Raw genomic sequence first — 21072 nt, forward strand, 5'->3', positions numbered from 1 at the left:
CATGCATTATATGTAAGTCTGGCCGGCTTTGGGTACCGGGCAGTGTAAGAAAAATGCAGCCCATCAAAAAGTCCCTGGGCAGAATACTGCCCTGTTGTCTAACCCTACCCCTCCCCACAGTCTAACCCTAACCACCCTCTAGCTCCGCACTCTAACCTTCCCATCCCGCAGCCTAAACCTAATGTCGACATTCTGAGAAGGTCAGGATTTCACATTTTGAGATTTCTGGTTTCATTTATTAAACCAGTATATAAACATGATTCTCAATGGAGTCCACTGATAATAGTGGCGTAAGTCAGGTTTTATCACTCTATAAAGATAGTTGCGTAGCCCTTTATTTACAGTATAAACAGGAAAATCCAGGCCTCATACAGAAGCCCTAGGATACACGTAATTGTATTCAATGTTTTTTAATTAGAATATTTCAACATGAGAATTGTTTTTAAGAATTGGAGAATCAATCGCACAATTGCATGCAAGTTCACTATCTAAAGCTACACTCTCTTTCCCACCAGCTTAGTCATGAGAGGACCCTCAACATTTCAGCAGATTCATTAATCAGTGTCACATGCATTTCAAACTGTACAATTCCTATTTTAACCACACACGAAATCTGCAGCTGTCCTGACACATAGAGAGCTCTCATGCTGCGAATGCAATAGTAATGGCTTATTTATGCACGCCCATAAAAAGGCGTTTAAACGGTCAGACGCACCTGCGTTTGCCTAACTACCCCCAGTTACCTCTCCCAAACGAAATGCTCACTGCCTGTCAATCAGTTTGCAAATGGATCCTCTGTGTGTATGTTATTGCTAAATAATCGTAACGCATGCGCAGTGCGACTTATACGCATGCACAATAACAAACAATTGCTTGATCTATGTAAATATCGCCATTGGTCCGTCTCTGAATCAGGCCCACAGAATATGTTTTCCCTGTTTAAATAACACTGCTTTTGAATGGGGCTCTCCTTATATCAAAACCCCTAATCTAATATCACAGACTCTTAAATTGGGTACACACACTATGCAATAGTACAACCCAGCCACGGTGCGATGTAACTATACATCACGTGCGCTGTACACACTGCACAATCCAGCGTATGGCGGCATGATGTGTCATTATAAGCTGCACCACAGCAGTAATTGCATTGTCCCATCTGGTGTGCAGAAAAGCAGAAGGGATGATGCAATGAATGATGGATCTGGCATGCACACTGTACAATGTGTGCGATATATTGTTCCAATACGCATCGGAACGATATATCGTACAGTGGACCTCATTCAGACCGGCTCGCTAACGCTGTGCGCTCGCAAGTAGCCCGATGGTTTGCGTATGCGCGAACTACTCTGTGCGATCGTAGCCCGCTCGCTTGCCCAGCAAAGACAGCCCAGTGAAGTGAGTGACAGGAAAGGCTGTTTGTGGGAGGTAACAGGGGCACGACACTAATAACGGGGGTATGGAGGTGCGAACGCAGGTGTGCCTGGGTGTTTCAACGCTGTTTTTAAGGCATGCATAATTAACAGACAGCGTCATAGTACACGTCACATGCTTGTTTTTTACACTGAAGACCTCGCAGTGCTTACGGCAGGGTAAGGCAACCACAAGTGCTGTGTTCAATACCGATCATGCTCGATGTACCAATGTTTAAATACACTTCATGGAGATGACGTGCACTAGTGGGCGTCTCAACATACGCTTATGGGTGTCTGCATACACAGAGCGATCGCTCGCACAGCTAAAGTGGGCGTGCTTATGCCTTGGCGAGCGATCGCTTCCCATGTCGTCACTTTGAAAAATTTGCATACGCTGGATGCCAGCAGCTCTGAATCAGGGCCAGTGTGTACCCAGCTTTAAGAAATTTCTTAAAACAGTGAGACCAACCTTTGATGATCCAAATTATACTGCTCAAAAGGCATTATTGAAACTGTGGCATGTGAGACACTCAGTAGTAAAATATACTGCAGATTTTTGAAAGTGGCTTCTTGACACTACATGGAATCCTGATGTGCAGTTGTCTGTTTACCGTAAAAGACTGTCTAATACCATCAAAGATGTGCCTACTGAACTTGAGCCTCCACCTGGACTTACCCAAGTATCAGGAACCTAAAACTTCAAATGAATTTGAAGATTCTGAGGTTCAATTAACTAATGAGTTTGATAAACAAAGTCTCTTTGACGTCAATAGAACTTTTGTTTTTACTATGAACATTGTGTATCAAATTTCCCAGAAAACTTTATAAGACACTTTTCCAAAGGTTGACTTTTCCCATGCGGAGTCTATGAATTCTGATACACCACAGCAACTGAATGGAGTTATCCCTTGTCTTTTTTTAGCTGCCTGTGAATACAATAAAGCCATAATAATTGACACTTTTCATTTCCAATTCAATTTCGTATCGGTTCACAGTGGATTTCACTTCAGTCATGATAGATTCTGGGGTAAATGGCAAATTCATGGACCGTGTGTTTGCTAAGAAAAATAAAATAACATTTTGAGGAGAAAAACATACTAATAGAATCAGTAGATGGTTCAATGTTAAAATCTAGTGTGGTTATTAATGAAACTAGTAATTGAACCGAATCACCATGAGACTGTGTTTTTGTACTTGAATTTTGGGGTTAAAAAAAAAAGTGGGGAGCCAAATCCTAAAGTAGCGAAATACATTCCAGAGGGGTTCCAAAGTATGCGACAGGTGTTTTCTTCATTGTGCGTAGTAGCGGCAGGTGCATTTTTGAATAATTTTTTTAAATAATTTTAGGGACTTAAACATATGCTTGTACCCATTTTCATGTACCCCAAATTTTATGGGCATAGTTATTTTCCCCCCAAAAAATCCTAAATGCTATTCTTCATCACTGCTTCACAGGCGCATTTATGCATTTATTAAAAACCTGACTTCCCTTCAGCAGGTAAAAACGGGGGTACCCATAGTGATCCCTCATGTCTAGACATCTTTAGGGGGGGCCAAGGATGATTTCCCGAAAATTGACAGGTTTTTTCACCGCTTCAAGTTTCGCCGGGTCCTGTTTTCGCGTCCATAGGAATTGAATGCAGGGATAATCGGGCACGCGCGCGATACTTTTCCGCCTGGAAAACAGGTGAAGGAGGCGAAAAGTCCAGCAGGCGAAAAGACTGGACTTTTCTCCTCAAATTGAATACGGGCCATAGAGAGCGTCCTTACCCCAGACAGTGCGATTGCGGAATTTGCATACCCGGCGCCTTTTGGCTGCAAGAGAGCGCAGCTTAGCGTCCGAGTCTGAATCGATTCCATAGTTCTCTCCCAGCTAACTCAGAATTGTTGGAAAGGCTTTGTTCAGATAAACTTTTCACTGAATTAGATTTATGAGGTATGTACAACTTAATCCGTACATGTTGTGCCGGTGAGTTGAAAACTGGTTGTTGAACCAAATATGGACATTTTGATACTAGTTGGATTGTGTAATGCGCCTGCAACGTGACACCATTCTGAAAATTCTGTTTTTATGCAGTTCATTGAACAATTTGTCGCCTATCTCTGACACACTACTTTATTGAAGTTATGAAAAAAGAACACAAGAAATCGGAGTGCTCTTGCATACAATAGTTATACAATAAGTTGGACTGCACCTAAAACTGGCAAAGCTCAAACTGCAGTTTAGTTTAGCAACCATCAATGGTCTGATGCCGATTGGGAATGGTTTCACCATCGATGGCCAGCTGCCAATGTTGAAATATCGATGGCTGAGTCTGATGGTGAATCACAGCTACTGTTTCTGCATGCTTGGACGCTGACTGTGCACATAACTAACAAACCATCATTTGTTTCTGGCCGATGGTTCAAAACCAGGGAACATCAGTGGCGGAGCCATTGATGGTCAACTGTAAACCAAGCTGCTTGTATAGAATCTATATAACCTTTAATACATACAGGATGTACTGTAGAAATTAGGTTGCATTTTTCCACTAAAATCCTTCACCAGCAGTACTGTATATAGCCTGGGGTTGGTTTCCACTAAAAACAGGTAGGCCGACAAGTGTGTAGTACCCTTACTTTATTGGAAACCAGCCTCTGGTTAGATAGGCTAGTTCAGTTCCCATTATAACTGGGAAGAGCCACATGCATAAGATTCTCCTGTCATAGTGGAAACAAGCCTTGACAGGACATGCCTTAAATCTTTATGGGAAGGGGTGAGTTAGCTCGTTCCTATAATCTAGACAATTTGGGACTAATAATGACAAAGGGCCTGGTTCAGAGCTGTATGCAGTACAGACTTGGGGGTAAATTTACTAAGCTTCGAGTTTGTGTGAGTTGGCAAACTCATGTGAGTTTAGGCATGTTTTTCATCTCGCAAATTTACTAAAGACAAACTTGAGTGAGTTTGGAAGTGAGTTCTGTGTTTTCACTGTTAAAACTCATGTGAGATTGCAAACTCGAAAAAACACACCATCAGCCAAAATAGGAAGTACATGAAAAAGAAGCAACTGGCAAATTGACTAAGAATCGAGTTTCCAATCACGGGTGAGATTGCAGCAAACTCACTGTGAAATAGAAATTTCAAATAGACCACCTCCTGAGCTGCGAGTTTGGCAGAAACATACACAGATCAGTGTGATTTGTGTATGTTTCTGCCTGTATACTTAATATAAAGTGTTTTCTGTTTTAAAAAAATTACGTAGGGTCCCCACCCCCAAAAGCCTAACCAGCCCCGGACTTGCTAGCCAGTCCTGGTTCCTAAAAATTTTAGGGGACAAAATGAATAGGGTTCCACCGTAATTTAAGAACCAGCAGCAGGGTCAGACCTGGTTTTAAATATAGGTAGAAAAAAAATGGCATGAGTTTCCACCTATTTTTAAAACCAGCTTCAGACCCTTTCTAGCAGGGGACTGATGCCACAGCCAAGGGAGCCCTTTCACCGGGCCCCCCACCCGCAGCAGTCAGCCCAGGCCAGGGAGTTGGGGACCCCTCCAACAAAGGGGTCCCCCTCTTCAGGGCACCCCTGTCCTAGGCTGATAGCGGTTGATAGTGTTAGTGTGTAGTGTAAAATAAATGGTTAAATATTGTCTCTAGTTGTGGAACTACACGTACCAGCAAGCCTCCCCCGTATGCTGGTATTTGGAGAACCACAAATACCAGTATGCGGGGTATTACGGGCCCGCTGGTACTTGTAGTTCCACAACCAAAGTAATATGAAAAAAAACACAACATGCACCGTGAAAGTAAAACTTTATTATAACATACACACTCAAACTCACTATCACGCATACTTACCTAGTATCTGAAGTAATCTGTAGGTGTACCTATAAAAAAATCCATACTCACTTCACCTATGCGTAGTTCACGTCCTCTTCTATAAGTAGGCATCCATGGGGTTAAAACAAAACGATGGGTGCTCCCGAATCCAAGCCGGACTGAGTAAAGGTATGTGTGTGTTTCCACATACCTTTACTCTGTGTGAATGACCGGGGCACGCGTGTGCCCCGTCATTGAAGGAGCCGCCATCCAATCAGCTGGCATCTCCGTCGGAGCAGCTCGCTGATTGGCTGTGTGCGGTAAGCCTGTTTCCCCCATAGACTTCAATGGAGAGAAGTCTATGGTGTCAACTGCTACATTGTATCTACTGGACTAGTGATGAGCTGTGTGACTAGTGATGAGAGGAGTGAGTAGTGACGAGAGGAGTGAGTAGTGATGAGATGTGACTAGTGATCAGAGGAGCGAGTAGTGATGAGGTGTGACTAGTGTTGAGCTGTGTGACTAGTGATGAGGTGTGACTAGTGATGAGAGGAGTGAGTAGTGATGAGGTGACTAGTGATGAGAGAAGTGAGTAGTGATGAGGTGACTAGTGATGAGAGGAGTGAGTAGTGTTGTGGTGTGACTAGTGATGAGAAGTGTGACTTGTGGTGAGGTGTAACTAGTGATGAGGTGTGTGAGTAGTGATGAGAAGTGTGACTAGTGATGAGAGGTGTAACCAGTGTTGAGAGGAGTGACTAGTGATGAGGTGTGACTAGTGATGAGAGACTACTGATGAGGTGTTTGACTAGTGATGCGGTGTGACTAGGGATGAGAGGTTTGACTAGTGATGGGAAGTATGACTAGTGATGAGGTGTGACTAGTGATGAGAGACTACTGATGAGGTGTGTGACTAGTGATGAGGTGTGACTAGTGATGAGGTGTGACTAGTGATTAGAGACTACTGATGAGGTGTGTGACTAGTGATGAGGTGTGACTAGGGATGAGAGGTGTGACTAGTGATGGGAAGTATGACTAGTGATGAAGTGTAACTAGTGATGAGAAGTGTGACTAGGGATGAGAGGTGTAACTAGTGACGAGAGGTGTGACTAGTGATGAGGTGTGTGACTAGTGATGACAGGTGTCACTAGTGATGAGGTGTGACTAGGGTGTGGTATAAGAGATAGGCAGTAATTAGTTAGACAATGTCTAGATAGACACCAGATGTTAGACAGTTAATAGTTAGACAAGGATAAAAGTTCGAGGCAGACAAAAGTCAGACACATTAAAGTTAGACATGTAAAAAGTTCGACAGGTACAAAAGGTCGACAAGGTCAAAAGTTCACCCTAACCCTTCCCTTGGTGCCTAACCCTAACCCTCCCTCCTGGTGCCTAACGCTAACCGTCTGAGTAAGTGCCTAACCCTAACCGTGGGGGTAAGTGCCTAACCCTAACTATCCAGTAAGTGCCTAACCCTAAACCTAACCATAATCATAAAAAAATAAATAAAAAATGTGTCGACCATTTTTGTGTTGATCTTTTTCACGGCAAACTTTTGACCCTATCGATCTTTTGTACCTGTGGAACTTTTTACATGTCTAACTTTAGTGTGTCTGACTTTTGTCTGTGTCAAAAGTTTATCCTTGTCTAACTATTAACTGTCTAACATCTGGTGTCTATCTAGACATTGTCTAACTAATTACTGTCTGTCTATAGTCCGGAACCCAGTGATGAAATGGGACTATGTGATAAAATGGCAATAGGTGATGACGTGAGACTCAGTGATGAAGTGGTAATAATATGTTAGTCTTTTGTACAGATGTGCCGTATTGGTAGAGCACCCATGTGTGCCAGCTTTTCCAGGACTTTACTATTATTATGCATGGGAGCCATACTTTTGAACTTATTAAAAAAACTCAGTAAATTGATAATGTGGCTAAACACATTATCAATATTACATTCACCATGTGTTTATATATTTATCAGATAAACTCCATATTGTTCTTTCTTATGAATGGTGTGTAAGTTGCCTAAATTTGTATTTCATTTCATTTCAGAATTTGTACCAAAACAGGTTCCTCGGCCTGGCTGCCATGGCTTCGCCATCGAGGAATTCTCAAAACAGGCGCCGGTGTAAAGAACCGTTGAGGTACAGCTACAATCCTGATCAGTTTCATAATATGGACATCAGGAATAGTCCACATGAAGGAGTAACCATACCACGGTCCACAAGTGACACTGACCTAGTCACTTCAGATAGTCGGTCAACTCTGATGGTCAGTAGCTCCTACTACGCAATAGGACACTCCCAGGACCTTGTTATATATTGGGATATAAAGGAGGAGGTGGACGCTGGAGATTGGATTGGCATGTACCTAATTGGTAAGTGTTTTATTCATGTATATTCATGCTATGAGTTACACAAATAAAAGCTGCATTGTCTTTGTAAACAAAGTATAACTATTAATACAATATAGCTTTTTATACCAATCTAAAGCTTTAAGTTTGCTTATAAAACTGGGGTGTCATAGTTTCCACTTATATATCTATTTAATTAGTTTTGAGTTGCACATCATTGTTATGTAACTGCTGAACTTTTTTACTATTTTATCTAATTGCTTTTGTGCACCTGTTGATATGTTTAATTGTGCTCATGCATTACATTCTATTTCTGTTTTAATGTTATATTGATATTACCCTAGCTGTTTTTATTTATTATTTATTGCATTCTTGTACGTTTGGATGTAAGGCAGTGCGGAAACTGTGACGCCATATAGTTAAACAATTATGATGGTAATATGTAAAGGAAATGTATTATGTCACTATGATAATTAATATCCAGGGCCGGCGCTTCCACTAGACAAGCTTATGCAGCTTCCAAGAGGCGCCGACTACTAGAGGGCGCTTACTAGTCCGCCCGGCCCTCCAATCGCACTCCCCATTTGCCGGGTGCCCACTGAGATTGTGTTACCAGCGGGTGCTCGGCTCCTTCTCTCCACTCTCCCCACCCACCCCCGGCACTAGCAGCAGCCGGAGGACAGAGCTCACTCCTGAGCTTCGGCTTTCGGGTCCCGCAGTGCACTATGGGAGTGACATCATGATGTCACTCCCATAGTTTCGAGGAGCGGGCGCCGGGGACGGAGGGCAGCAGGCACTGGAGCGGGGTTTAAGGTAAGTATTGTTTTTTTCTTTTGTGTGTGTGTATGTGTGTGCGCGGGGGGGGGGGGGCTACTACTGGGGGCACTACAGAGGGCATTACAGGGGCCTTACTACTGGGCCACTACAGGGGCCTTACTATTGGGGGCACTACAGGGGCCTTACTATTGGGGGCACAACAGGGGCCTTACTACTGGGGGCACTACAGGGGCCTTACTACTGGAGGCATCATATGGGGGCACTACAGCAGCCTTACTACTGGGGGCATCATATGGGGGCACTACAGGGGCCTTACTACTGGGGGCACTATTGGGAGCACTACAACTGGGGGCACTACAGGGGCCCTTACTACAGGGGACACTTCAAGGGGCATTACTACTGGGGCACTGCAGGGAGCATTACTACTGGGGGCACTACAAGGGCATTACAACTAGGGGTACTACAGCGGCCCTTACTACTGAGGGCACTGCAGGGGCATTGCTACTGGGGGCATTACTTTTAGATGCATTGTTACCAGGGGCATTACTACAGGGGGCATTATTACTACTGGGGGCACTGCATAAGGGGCACCATTACAGTGTGCATTTAGTGTTTTAGGGGAACTACTACTGTGGGCATTGTGTATGTCCCAAAAAGTTCTAGTTACGCCCGTGATACTGTGTGTGTACATATATTGTGATAGAAGCACTGTGGAAGTGTGGAATGGCTTCTATATTTGTCCCAGATTCCTGTCTTATGTCTTTTAAAACCACCCGGAGAAGTCTGTTAGAAAAGCAGACTAGTAATGTCGGCTTCTGTGAAAAGCCGGAATGGGTCCTGGGAGTGTGTATGCGAGGAGAGGTAGGGCTCCATCCACAGGCCACTCCAGGTCTTGGGCCTTTCAGCCTTGTAGCAGGCTCATCAGGGCTTGCACCTGGAAGTGTCTAATATATGCTGGGTCTAGTTAGGGCTGAGTGTCTCATACCAGGGAGAGCAGGCTTGCAGGCTAGCTTACTCTGAGACACTGCTGGCTACAAACCAGAAGGTACTGTGGACGGAGATTTATTTAGTGTTCTGTTAGTAAGGGAACTTGATGTCTAGTTAGTGCCCAGACGGGCTAGGGTTTATTTTGTGTTTTGTTTCTTTGATTCTTGATATTGCACAATAAAAACTGGCGTCAACCAGCTTGTACGAAACCCACAACTGGAGTGCTATTTCCTGGCTGCTGTGTGTAAGGTGGTGTCCGTCTACCCCAGGAGATGGACCCCCTACCCCGACCTTGTCACAATTGGTGGAGAATGCAGGCAAGCATACACTGAAGTTGCAGCAAGGAAAAATTTGTCCTTTAAAATTTAAAGGGACAGGCATGAATTGTGGAATCCGTGAAGGTGGCGTTAGCAGATGCTCCGAGAGACCTGGTTCTGCTTCCAGCCTACCCCTAAGGGCACCATGGAGGACATTGTAAAGGCCTTGCTTCAGGCTATGACCGCTCAGCAAGAAGCTACCAGAGCTCTGCAGGAATCCACCCAGGTGCAGCTATTAACCTTGGAGGCAGCACAGAGGCAACAACAAATTACCATCGAGGAAACCCGCCAGGCCTTAGCGGAGAACAGCTAGGCCATAAAAGAGGTGGTACAACACCTAGTAGCGTGGACTGGAGATGCTTCCACTGACTCTCCAACCCACGCTCGCTACATACGCGCCAGTCAATTTTTGCAGACAATGGACCCGAGTGATGACATGGAGGCGTATATTACGGCCTTTGATAGGACTGCAGAAAGGGAGAGTTGGCCCAAGGAACAGTGGGCAAGTCTTGTGGCACCGTTCCTGTCTGGAGACATTCAAGGGGATTACTTGACATTGCCAAAGAGACATGGGAGGGGCAGTCCAGTCCGTATAAAACAGTTATTGAGCATGTTTCCCAAATGCAAGATAGAATAGCTGCTGTGGTGCCGATAGTAAGAGAGCACTTGGAACAGGCCCAACAGGCACAGCAGAGGGTGTACAACTGCAATGATCGCTTACGCAGCTTTGCTCCTGGGGACAGAGTGTTGGTGTTGGTTCCCACAGTAGAAAGTAAACTTTTGGCTAAATGGCAAGGACCCTTTGAAATCTTAGAAAAAGTGGAGCCGGTCAATTATAAAGTTTGCCAGCCGGGGAAAAGAAAGCCAGAACAGATATACCATGTAAATCTTATAAAACCCTGGAAGGATAGAGCAGCACTGTCAGCCATCCGAGCCCCTCCAGTAAACCCAGGGCCCGTGGTACCCGAAGTGACAGTGGCAAAAACCCTGTCAGCCAGTCAACAGCAGGAAGTTAAGGAATTTCTGGTCAGAAATAGGGTGCTGTTCTCTGAAATACCAGGGAAAACCACGGTCATTAAACATGACATTATCACTGACACAGGGGTTAAGGTTAACCTAAAGCCCTATAGGTTACCAGAAGCCCAAAGAGTATCAGTGTCGAAGGAAATTAAAAAAATTTTAGAGTTGGGTGTAATTGAAGAATCGCATAGTGAGTGGTCAAGTCCCATTGTGCTCATTCCAAAACCCGGCGGGAGTGTGCGATTCTGCAATGACTTCCGGAAATTGAACAGTGTGTCAAAATTCGATGCCTACCCTATGCCTAGGGTGGATGAACTAATTGAAAGGCTGGGGACAGCCAGATATTTAACTACTCTTGACTTAACCAAAGGGTATTGGCAAGTGCCGTTAACTGAGAACACCAAAGAAAAGACAGCTTTTTCTGCACCGGAGGGGTTGTTTCAATACAAGATGTTGCCCTTTGGGCTACATGGGGCACCTGCTACCTTTCAAGGAATGATGGATAGGATTCTAAGGCCTCATAGACAGTATGCTGCTGCTTATCTGGATGATGTGGTCATTCATAGTCCTGATTGCAGTCTCACCTGCCCAGAGTACAAGCAGTGTTGGACTCCATCTATAAGGCAGGTTTGACAGCCAACCCAAAAAAGTGTTGTCTAGGGATGGAAGAAGTAAAGTATCTTGGGTACACCATTGGCAGAGGTTTGATAAAGCCACAGCTCAATAAGATTGAGGCAATACAAAACTGGTCACAACCTCTGAATAAGAAGCAGGTGAGAGCCTTTTTAGGGATCACTGGGTATTATAGGAGGTTTATACCCAATTTTGCCACCATTGCAGTTCCACTGACTGACCTTACCAAAGGCAAACAGAAAGTCATGGTGGAATGGAGTCCTGAAGCAGAGAAGGCTTTCCAGGAGTTAAAAATAGCGTTCTGTACCCAACCAGTTCTGATGTTCCCTGATTTTGACAGAGAGTTGTTGTACAAACTGATGTGTCAGATGTAGGCATAGGAGCGATCCTGTCCCAAAGCAAAGAGGGTGAAGAACACCCGATTTTTTTCTTAAGCCGGAAATTAAATGTACATGAGAGAAACTACAGTCGAGAAATAGGCATTGGCCATAAAATGGGCGTTAGAAACTCTCAGGTACTACTTGGTGGGAAGGAAGTTCAGATTGATCATTGACCATGCCCCTCTGAAGTGGATGTCAGAAAACAAAGACAGCAATGCGAGAATAACGAGATGGTTCTTGGCGTTACAAACCTTTAAATTTACAGTAGAACACATATTTATTGTGTGTGTATATATATATATATATATGTGTGTGTGTGTATATATATACATACTTCTGCCTGCACCCCCCTCTTCGTACTCATTTAACCCCTCAGGTGAAAATGACGTCGCACAGGTGGATTGGCGGATAAGTTTTGTGTTTTATATATATATATATATATATATATATAAGATTTTTTTTTAACACAAAACTTATCCGCCACTCCACCTGTGCAAAGTAATTTTCTCCTGAGGGGCTAAATGAGTACAGGGGGGGCGGGGCGCATGCCGAAGTTTTGCCTAGGGTCCCTAGAAGTCTAGCACCGGCCCTGTTAATATCCATGTTTCCAGAGTTTATTTTTCCACTCTAGTCATTATTACTTTATTGCTATGAATATATTACAGTACCTAAAGAAAACAAGGTTGGTTTGTGCCTATATTTCTATGCATTTCATACATTCAGGCATATATTTACTAAACAGCTGCTGATCATCAGAGGCTTTGACCGATAGATTTAGAATGACTAGATTAGTGTGACTCAGACGCATGCGCAGATCACTGATAGTCGCTCAACTGCATAACCTTCAGCATTGCGTCCATCGCTGAGCTATGCCCTGATGCAAAATTGAGGAAAAAGTAGCACAAAGGAGGAAAAAGTGGCAAAATAGAGGAAAAAGTACACAACCCAGGTGAAACAGGCAATAGACAGGGTTTATATGAGTGTCATGCATCATTATGCTTAATCTGTGACTTTATACCAGCTCCTTTGCTACAAAAATACTAATCCAGTCGCAAAAGACACGTCCGATAACCTTTATCTGCATTTATACTCAGTGAGTGGGTAAATAGTATGTAGATGTAACATTTACACAACTGATATATGAGGCTGATGCTGAGCTGGAAGTATGTCTGTTGCCTGGCATAAATGCACAAACCCACACTTCGATGTCCACCGGCAGCTTCACAAATCCAAATGGCTGCATGCAAAGATGCAGCTCTGGTCACAGATCAGTAGGTTATCGGATTTGAGTAACGCTATGGTTACTCATAATGGGTGCTGTAGCTGAGAGGACAGAGCAATTTTTACTGCGTACAGGATAGCAGTTGCAGGCTAATACCCCTTTTACACCAAAATCCCGGGTCCGTCCCTGGAATTTGAACACTGGTCAATCCCGGGTCGAACTCGGCTTCAGACCCCGTTCACACTGCAACTCGACCCGGGTTATTCCCGGGTTTGCCCCGTTCACACTGAACCCGGGTAATCCCTGCTTTTCCAATTGATTTAAAATAAAAAGGCAAAATTTCATATTCCAAACATGTTTTTGGTTTATTTGGTTTTAAAGGTTTTTTTTTTCACTTTAACCATGTGCATATATTGTGTTTTTTAATAGAACAGTTTTAACACATTCTCAGATTGTTGAAAAAGTATAAAAAAAGTATAAAACATATGTCAAACATCGTATGCCCAGTATAAAAGAAAAGTGCCGATCCGTGCGGGGAAAACAATATACTATAAAAGTTATAAAAAAATGAAAAGTGCCTTCACACAATAAACATTATAATTTTAGCCACACAACATAAAAAAAACTAAAATAGAACATGTACCGGTTGGTACAACGATAAATTATTTTAAATGGCCATGTTTAAGGCAATTGCCTATACACTGTATACTGTGGTGACTCTTGGTTTGTTTGTGTTGTGTTAGGGTTAGTGCTAGGGTTGTAATAATTGGGCCCCATATTGCACTGCCCAAATCTGTGTTTGGGTACACTGGGGCCTGTGGTAATGCCTGTGTTTGGTTTGGATAGCCACGAAAAAATGTGCGCTCAAAAAAAGACATCTGTCTCTCTTGCATATCCAATCATAAATGACTGCTGCATTTGCCTTTCGGACTCTAGAAACCGATCCAATCTAGCATCCTCCTGCCTCTGAATATCGGCATCCAATTCACGGAGATGCTCCACGATCACAGAAGTCATCGCTCTAGCCGCTTGCTCCGACCTGTTGAGCTTCTTCTTTCTGGGTGGCACATTGTAGACTGCAAAGGGGAAAAACAAAAACAAAAATATAATATGCACTGAGCCGACGTAAAGATTGCAGTGGTGTTTGCGTACTTGTGCTTGTGGCCTTCTATCTACCTGCACGCTAGCAGCACTCTGCAACAGTTACCATTTGGATTTAAGTGAATGTAGTGTATGTGTGTGTGTGTGTGTGTGTGTAATGTGGGTGTTTTTATGTTTTAAAATACTTACTATTAGCGCGTAGCGGAGGGGTCTTTTTAGGGGGCGCAGTCTCTGAGCTTGTCTCAACTACCTCATCTATGGTGGAAGCGATACTGTCAGCATTCACAGATGAATCCATCCCACTACTTTCTCCAGGCTCATCGGTCAGTAGGAGCTGTGATGTTGGTCTGCTTTGCGAGGACGGCAGGGTAACCTGTGTAGCCGGTACCTCTTGACTATCCTCCTGCTGGCTGGAGCAGGATGGCGCAATTGAGGAGGACAGTGCTATGGGGTTTGAAAGCGCTGTATTTCCAAAAGCGCTGTAGCACAATTGGTAATGCACCCATTCCTTGCGGCCTGCACCACTTTTGTTGCGGTTATGATCGTGCACTTTAGTGAACTGCTTACGCAAGGCCTTCAATTTATTGACCACTTGCTACTTTTGTCCCTCGGGACTCCAGCATCTGGGCTATATTGTGGTACACTACTGCATCTTTCACTGTGCCGGTCATCTGGCGTTTAATTTCTTCCTCCGCCCTGATGAGCAGTAGCTCTCGAATATCGGCATCGGTCCAGTTCGATGCAGCACACATGCTGCTGTAGCAACAGGCTGTGGGTCAGGCTGCTGTTACGGCTGTGTATCAGCCTGCGTTTGTAGCAGCTGGTCAGGCTGTGGTGCAGGCTGCAGTTCTGACTGTGGCAGTCTGTGTATCAGCCTGCGTTTTGTGGGAGTTGGTCAGGCTGTGGTTCAGGCTGTGTGCAGGAGGTTAGGCAGGCAAGTAATGGCTGCGTGTGTATCTCTCTGCAGGGCCCTGACAAATGACATCATCTAGACATAAAGAAGAAAGAAAACTCTCTTTTTAGGGGCACTCTTGTAGATTATAACTATCACAGTTCCATAAAAAGTAACTTTTATTAATTATTATATATTAAAATAACATGTGCAGGTATAGGCCTACTCAGACCCAAAAATTATTAAACTGCCAAGGGGCAGAAACAGTACTGATATATACGTACAAGACAGGGAGTGAACACACACTAATACATATAGACGATACAAAAAAACACACAAAACATGAAGCTAATTATAATATCTTAAATAATGTGAAGTCAGGTGAAATATTGCAGAAAATATATGGTAAATCAGTGGTGATAAAATTATCACCCTTAGGTCAGATGACCTGGACTACCTTATAATAGCACAATGACATCATCTGCCAGTGCCCCAGAAGCTCCAATCAGCTAATAGCAGAATGTAGCCGGGTAAAATAATCCGGGTAGCACCCGTTCACACTGCCACATGACACGGAAACAACCCATGTTCAACCCTGCTCTCAACCCGAGTAAGATTCCCGGGTAAATCAACCCGGGAAATTTTTCTGGGAGCCGTTCACACAGAGCATCGACCCGGGTCGACCCGGCAATAACCCGGGTTATTCGGTTGGTGTAAAAGGGGTATAAGGCACATCATGAAAACAGTCACGACACGCCTGCTTTTGAGTGCCTCCCAATTGTTGCCACCCACAAATGGTCCCTGTCTGTCAATCACTTTGCAAATAAATCCTCACTGCGAGTGACAATAGTAATTAAACTTGATGCATATGCAGTGTGGTGAAGTCACATTTGCAGATCACCGATAATCGCTGAACTGCGTAAACATCGGCACTGTGTCCATCTCTGAATCAGGCCCTGAATACAGTAACGCTTGATTGCATAGTTATAATTGTGGCTGACAGATGCTTATATGCCTGTCCGTAGCCTAATCAATTGCATAGTTATAGTTGTGGCTGACAGATGCTTATATGCCTGTCCGCAGCCTAATCAATTGTCGGTGCTTGAGGGCTGGAGCAAATAAATGATTATTTAGCATTAATAACTACTTTCCTGTTTCACTGATTGTGAATTTAGCACTTTAATTGATAGGTGTTTTCCTTAATGATCATGCATGTACAGTAGTATGTCATTTGGTGATCATACTTTAAAATGAGTTTTCTTTATACCGTTATTCATACAATAAAAGAGATATTATATCTGCTGATTACAATGGATTTTTATTTTTAATTAAAACAAAATAACGGATGTTTTTTTCAAAACTATTTTAATTAAATTTTCAGTGATAAAAAATATTACTAACAGTTCAAGCAATGTGTCACAAAATACAGAAAGCATCTGCATGCAGAGTAAGTGACAATGTCAGAGAACTAAAGTAGTTTTTGTAACAAAATAAGGAGGGAGAGTAAAGTGGCACCGCAGGGAGAATGGGGAAGGAAGGAGAAGAAATCCAGATGAGTTTAGAATAGATGAGAGAGTATGGGAGATTAAAGCTTTCAAGATTCAATTAAGGATCAAGATTTGATTGTATAAATTATAGGAGAAAGGAGAAATTTCCAAAATGTTGGCGCTATATAAGTACATATTAATAACTAGCTGGGATGCCCGACATTGCCCAGGTTAAAGACTGAACCCTGAAGTACACCTGCAGCCTTTATTTGTTTATATTGTCCTCGACTATATCCCAATTTCATTGATCGTAAAAGGACCCCACTGTTTGTTAACATGCATGCAAACAGGGGCGCAACTACCGTGGGTGCAAGAGATGTGGCTGCTTTGGTGCTGTGGCCCACTGCTCCCCCTGCACCCAGTCATGCACACAAGGTAGGCCGGTCCAGTCAGGGCTGCAGAGGGGAACCTGGCTATCCGCGGTGTTGATTTGGTGCAGGCCCGTCAGCTAATTACAGTTAGCGCACCAGCAGACAGACATGGCGAAACAGCGTAGCCGATCGCGAGGCAATCAGAGCTTGCGGAACGTAAGTCAATCAGCAGTGGCGTCTCTGGTCTGCAAGCTCTGATGAACTTGCGTCCGGCGCAAGGTTCAAATTGCGCCGACGCTGTCTGTCTATGTCTGCCGCTGCCTGCCAGTGCACCTGTTGTAATTATCTGGCATTCCGACACCAAATGGGCATAATGTGTAAGGGGCATTACTATGTGGCATAATGTGTAAGGGGTACTACTATCGTGTGGAATAATTTGTTATATGGGGCACTACTACTGTGGCATAAGCTGTAAAGGGCATTACTGTGTAGTGTCAGGGGCATTACTGTGTGGCATAATGTATAAGGGGCACTACTACTGCATGGCATAATGTGTATGAGGGGTACTACTGTGTGGCATAACTGGAATAGGGTCTGTTTGGCATAACATGAATGGGTTCTGTGTGGGAGCAAATGTATGTGTTTTTACCTCTATGGGGGGTCCTTTAAGATCTTGCCATGTGTCCCCCAAAGTTCTAGTTATGCCCTTGCATGCAAACACTGAGGGCTGACTAATATATATGGTCACTTTAAACAGATCTAACTTTGGATTTAATATGAACTTGCATGAGTCATAAAGTTTGCTCAGCCTGTGAGAGTAAAATGATACATTTGTAGCCTTGACACAGGTTTTTGGCAGACTGCCAATTTTCACTGGAGCCAGCCTTGGTACCTGTGTAATGTAAGAGTGTCCTTATATTTAGGGATTGTGTGATCGTGTTTGGCACTGATGAAGTTCAAACCTAGGCAAAAATTTAATCCTGGTCAAACTAAGGGCCTGATTCAGAACCGGACGCTCTGAAAGAGCGCTAGCTCTGAATCAGGGCGGTTTTTTTTTGTGCAGCCTCCTGGCCGCTCGCTTAGCCATCGCGACCATCGGGGCTTGCGAGGAGACCCTTGTGGTAGGGTCTCGTTCCCGCAAGCCCCAGTAAGATTTTGGCTCTATTAGAGCCGGAAGCTCACCCACTGACATCACTCATGATGTCAGTGGGGCCGCCCCCAAACGGCAGGCGTTCATTCGGGAACGCCTCCGTTTGGCCAGCCACCCCCCCTACCCGTCTCCAAAACGGGGCAAGCTGTCCATCAAAATCGACAGCTGCCCCGCTTTGGTTCGAGACCAGTAGCGACGGACCACCCGTCGCTAGCTGGGTCTCGAGCATGCGACCGTCGGAGCCGGCTCCGGCGTGCGCATGCGCAGTGGCCAAACATCGACCCGCTCGCGACCGGGTCTGAATCAGGCCCTAAGCCATCATACCAAATTTGGTGGAGCTAGGTCCAAAACTCTGGCCGTGCATAAAGGACAAAAAACAGACAGACACGCTTTCACACTTATTATATAGATAATAATAATAATAATATGCCACAATTTGACAGGTGGCAAGAGACAGAATGTGTCTTACCAGTTTATTTTGGTGTTGAGTAGTGGTGGTTGTGAATATTCAAATGGGAAAGGAAGTATTTGGGAGAAAATAGGATGTCAACATTTAAACCCGCAAGCACCAAGTTGCCGTTATGCTCCATGGGAGGTTTTTATTCTCCCTGAGCTCGCCTTAGGACTCCTACGTTATGGTTTCACAGGTATCATCAAAAAGAAGAGGTTTTTAGGGCATTGCCACCAGGGGTGAAGAATAGTGCCATCTATGAGACAGTTGAGGCACAAATTAACATAATACCAGTGGCATAAAGTTTATTTTAGCACAGATTGAGTTTGTGGCAGCATTCTCCCATATTTTTGTCCAGTCTTCCTCATCCAGGACCCCACCAAGGTCTTTGATCCAGAACGTTTCCTGTTGTAATGGCCTAGTTGTGTGTAAATCTATCTGGGTGTAAATGTACCTGATTTCAACCTTTTTAAATAGGACTATTTAGCATACTTTCCTTCTCTCACAGAATATCTTGGAGGTTCTCGAATCACTGGAAGTTCTCCCAGAGTAGGCATGCCATCAACCATTCATCAGCCATGATTTGCTACTGATGGTTGATGGTTTTGCCATTTATGGTGTAGAAATGATGGCAGAGAAGATGGTGATGTTTTTTCCCCCCTCTCTGTGTGTTTGTATGGGAAGGGGTATGGTGTGGAGATTAGCTCCACCCTTGATGCAACCTGCATAGCCCCACTCTTCTTGATTGGCCCACTGCCCATGTGTCCGATCCGCCACTCATCTAGAGGTGCTACCTGCACTGTAAGAGTGATAGTTATCAATGGAGAATACCATTGATGGATCATCATCGATGGTTTCCTGCCATTGATGTAAAACACTGATGACACCATCGTTAGTGACTATTGTTGGTTGACCTTTCAATGGTCATTCCTATCCCAGAGTCTTAGAAGAGCAGCACACCCTCTCAGGTTCTGCCCATTTCCCTAGTAAAGTGGGTGGGGGCATGATGATGAACATTGTATTGTTACACCCTCTGCATATTCAACTTGGGCCTCCCCTCCTGGACTTCCTGGAGTAGAGTTATCAAAAGTAAACAGGTATGCTTTTTAGAGCTTTTTTTTTTTCATCCAACACAGCTTTAGCCCCAAAGAATCTGTAGGTATGGTGTTTCCAATCAGTGAGTACACAGAGAACCTATAATGTAGATTTTTAAGCAGTGAGTGCACAAAGGGCCTGAATATATTATGCTACACTTCTTAGGAGGCTCTTACTTATTGAGTAAATGATGAGCCCGTTGGTGAGGTGACCATTTGCAGATGGATATTGTGATTTTTAGTGCTGCACATGCTCTGTAGCTGAATCTGTCAGACATATCTCTTGCACCAGGTATAGTGTTGGTGCAAGTGTGCACTGATAATGATGGAGGCGGAGGAGGGGAAAGTCTGTCATGGGTACCAGGATCAAGGACCGGGAGGCCCCCACACATGGTCGGACAGACCCTGCAATTGCCGAGAACAGGCTGGGAACCTGTTCCCAGACAGGGGCTTCTGTACCTCTACATTTTACTTGCACGGTGCACACAGAGCAGAGCGACTCCCGATTTCCCCCAAATATTCACCTCCCATGCCTGGCCCCTCTTGAATCCTTCCAGCTCTGTGTTCTGCATGCAAAGTGCATACAGCACAGAGCGGTTACTGAGTTACCTCATCAGCTTCATGGAAGTAATGTAATTCCGTCTGCAGCTGAATCACTACCTCTGTTCTGCAGTGATTTCTGAAATTCAAGTAATTTTGGAAGCTTAACTGATTTCTGTTCTGTAAGTCAGATTTTCCCTGATATACCCCTTCCAAACAGTATGAGAATACGCCTGCTTGCACTGTAATATTCTCCTAATTTGCTTAGTTATCCAGGTTATAGGTGCGGACAATGTAAAAGCTGCAGGTGTACTTCAGGGTCCAGTCTTCATCCTGGGCAAAGCCGGATATCTTATATACGCCATTGAATGGTGGCTATCTGAACAAGATTGTGAGTAGATAGATGCATACAACTCAGCATACGGACAAATATCTGGATTTAGCTCCATGTACACAGTGTGAGTGTAATTGCCACATGTAGTAACCTAACCAGTAGTATAGTTTCTCAAGTAATATTTAGCCTGAAGGAGGTGATAAATTATAACATAAGCTTATGCTGTAATGTACTATTTAGCAAAGAACATTTTATATGCAACATTCTCATCTAAATAGTATGTTACAGCATATGCTTATGTTGGAATATGTATTACTTGAGAAACTATACTGGAGGTTCAAAAGGTGTTGCTATATCTTAAATACATTGTGTATACTGTATATGGGTAGCATGATGGAAGAGTGATTAGCATTGTTGCCTCACAGTGCTGTGGGACATGGTTTGATTCCAACCAAGGCACTATCCGTGTGAAGTTTGTTGTCCCCATGTTAGTGTTGGTGCTCTAGTTTTCCCACCACTCCAAAATACAACATTGTAATCGTACAGTTGTTCCTCATCCCCTGTAGTGCCTACACTGAACGATATGTTATTCAGTGTAGGCACCCTCCCTCTTCCCCGAACATGGCCAATCTCTCGTTATCGGCAGACTGACCGGCATGTTCAGGCGATGATTGATGTCGAAAACGACCAGCGGGAGCGCGCATCGCTGATCATTTTTGACATCTTCATGCCCGTTTCATGCCCGATT

General features: G+C 44.0%; 1 protein-coding gene across 3 annotated transcripts in view; it reads left to right on the forward strand.

Annotated features, from left to right (window-relative positions):
* Window positions 1-21072, forward strand: part of HECW1 (HECT, C2 and WW domain containing E3 ubiquitin protein ligase 1) — a 480815-nt gene that overhangs the window by 130383 nt on the left and 329360 nt on the right. For all 3 annotated transcript variants that reach the window (XM_088476052.1, XM_088476051.1, XM_088476053.1), the window contains one exon: window positions 7268-7592. In XM_088476052.1, coding sequence (XP_088332178.1) covers window positions 7268-7592 — 325 coding nt within the window. The remainder of the gene's footprint in view (window positions 1-7267; window positions 7593-21072) is intronic.

This window comes from Taudactylus pleione, unplaced genomic scaffold (assembly GCF_031769625.1).
Source record: "Taudactylus pleione unplaced genomic scaffold, aTauple2 ptg000181l, whole genome shotgun sequence".
Lineage (NCBI taxonomy): Eukaryota > Metazoa > Chordata > Amphibia > Anura > Myobatrachidae > Taudactylus > Taudactylus pleione.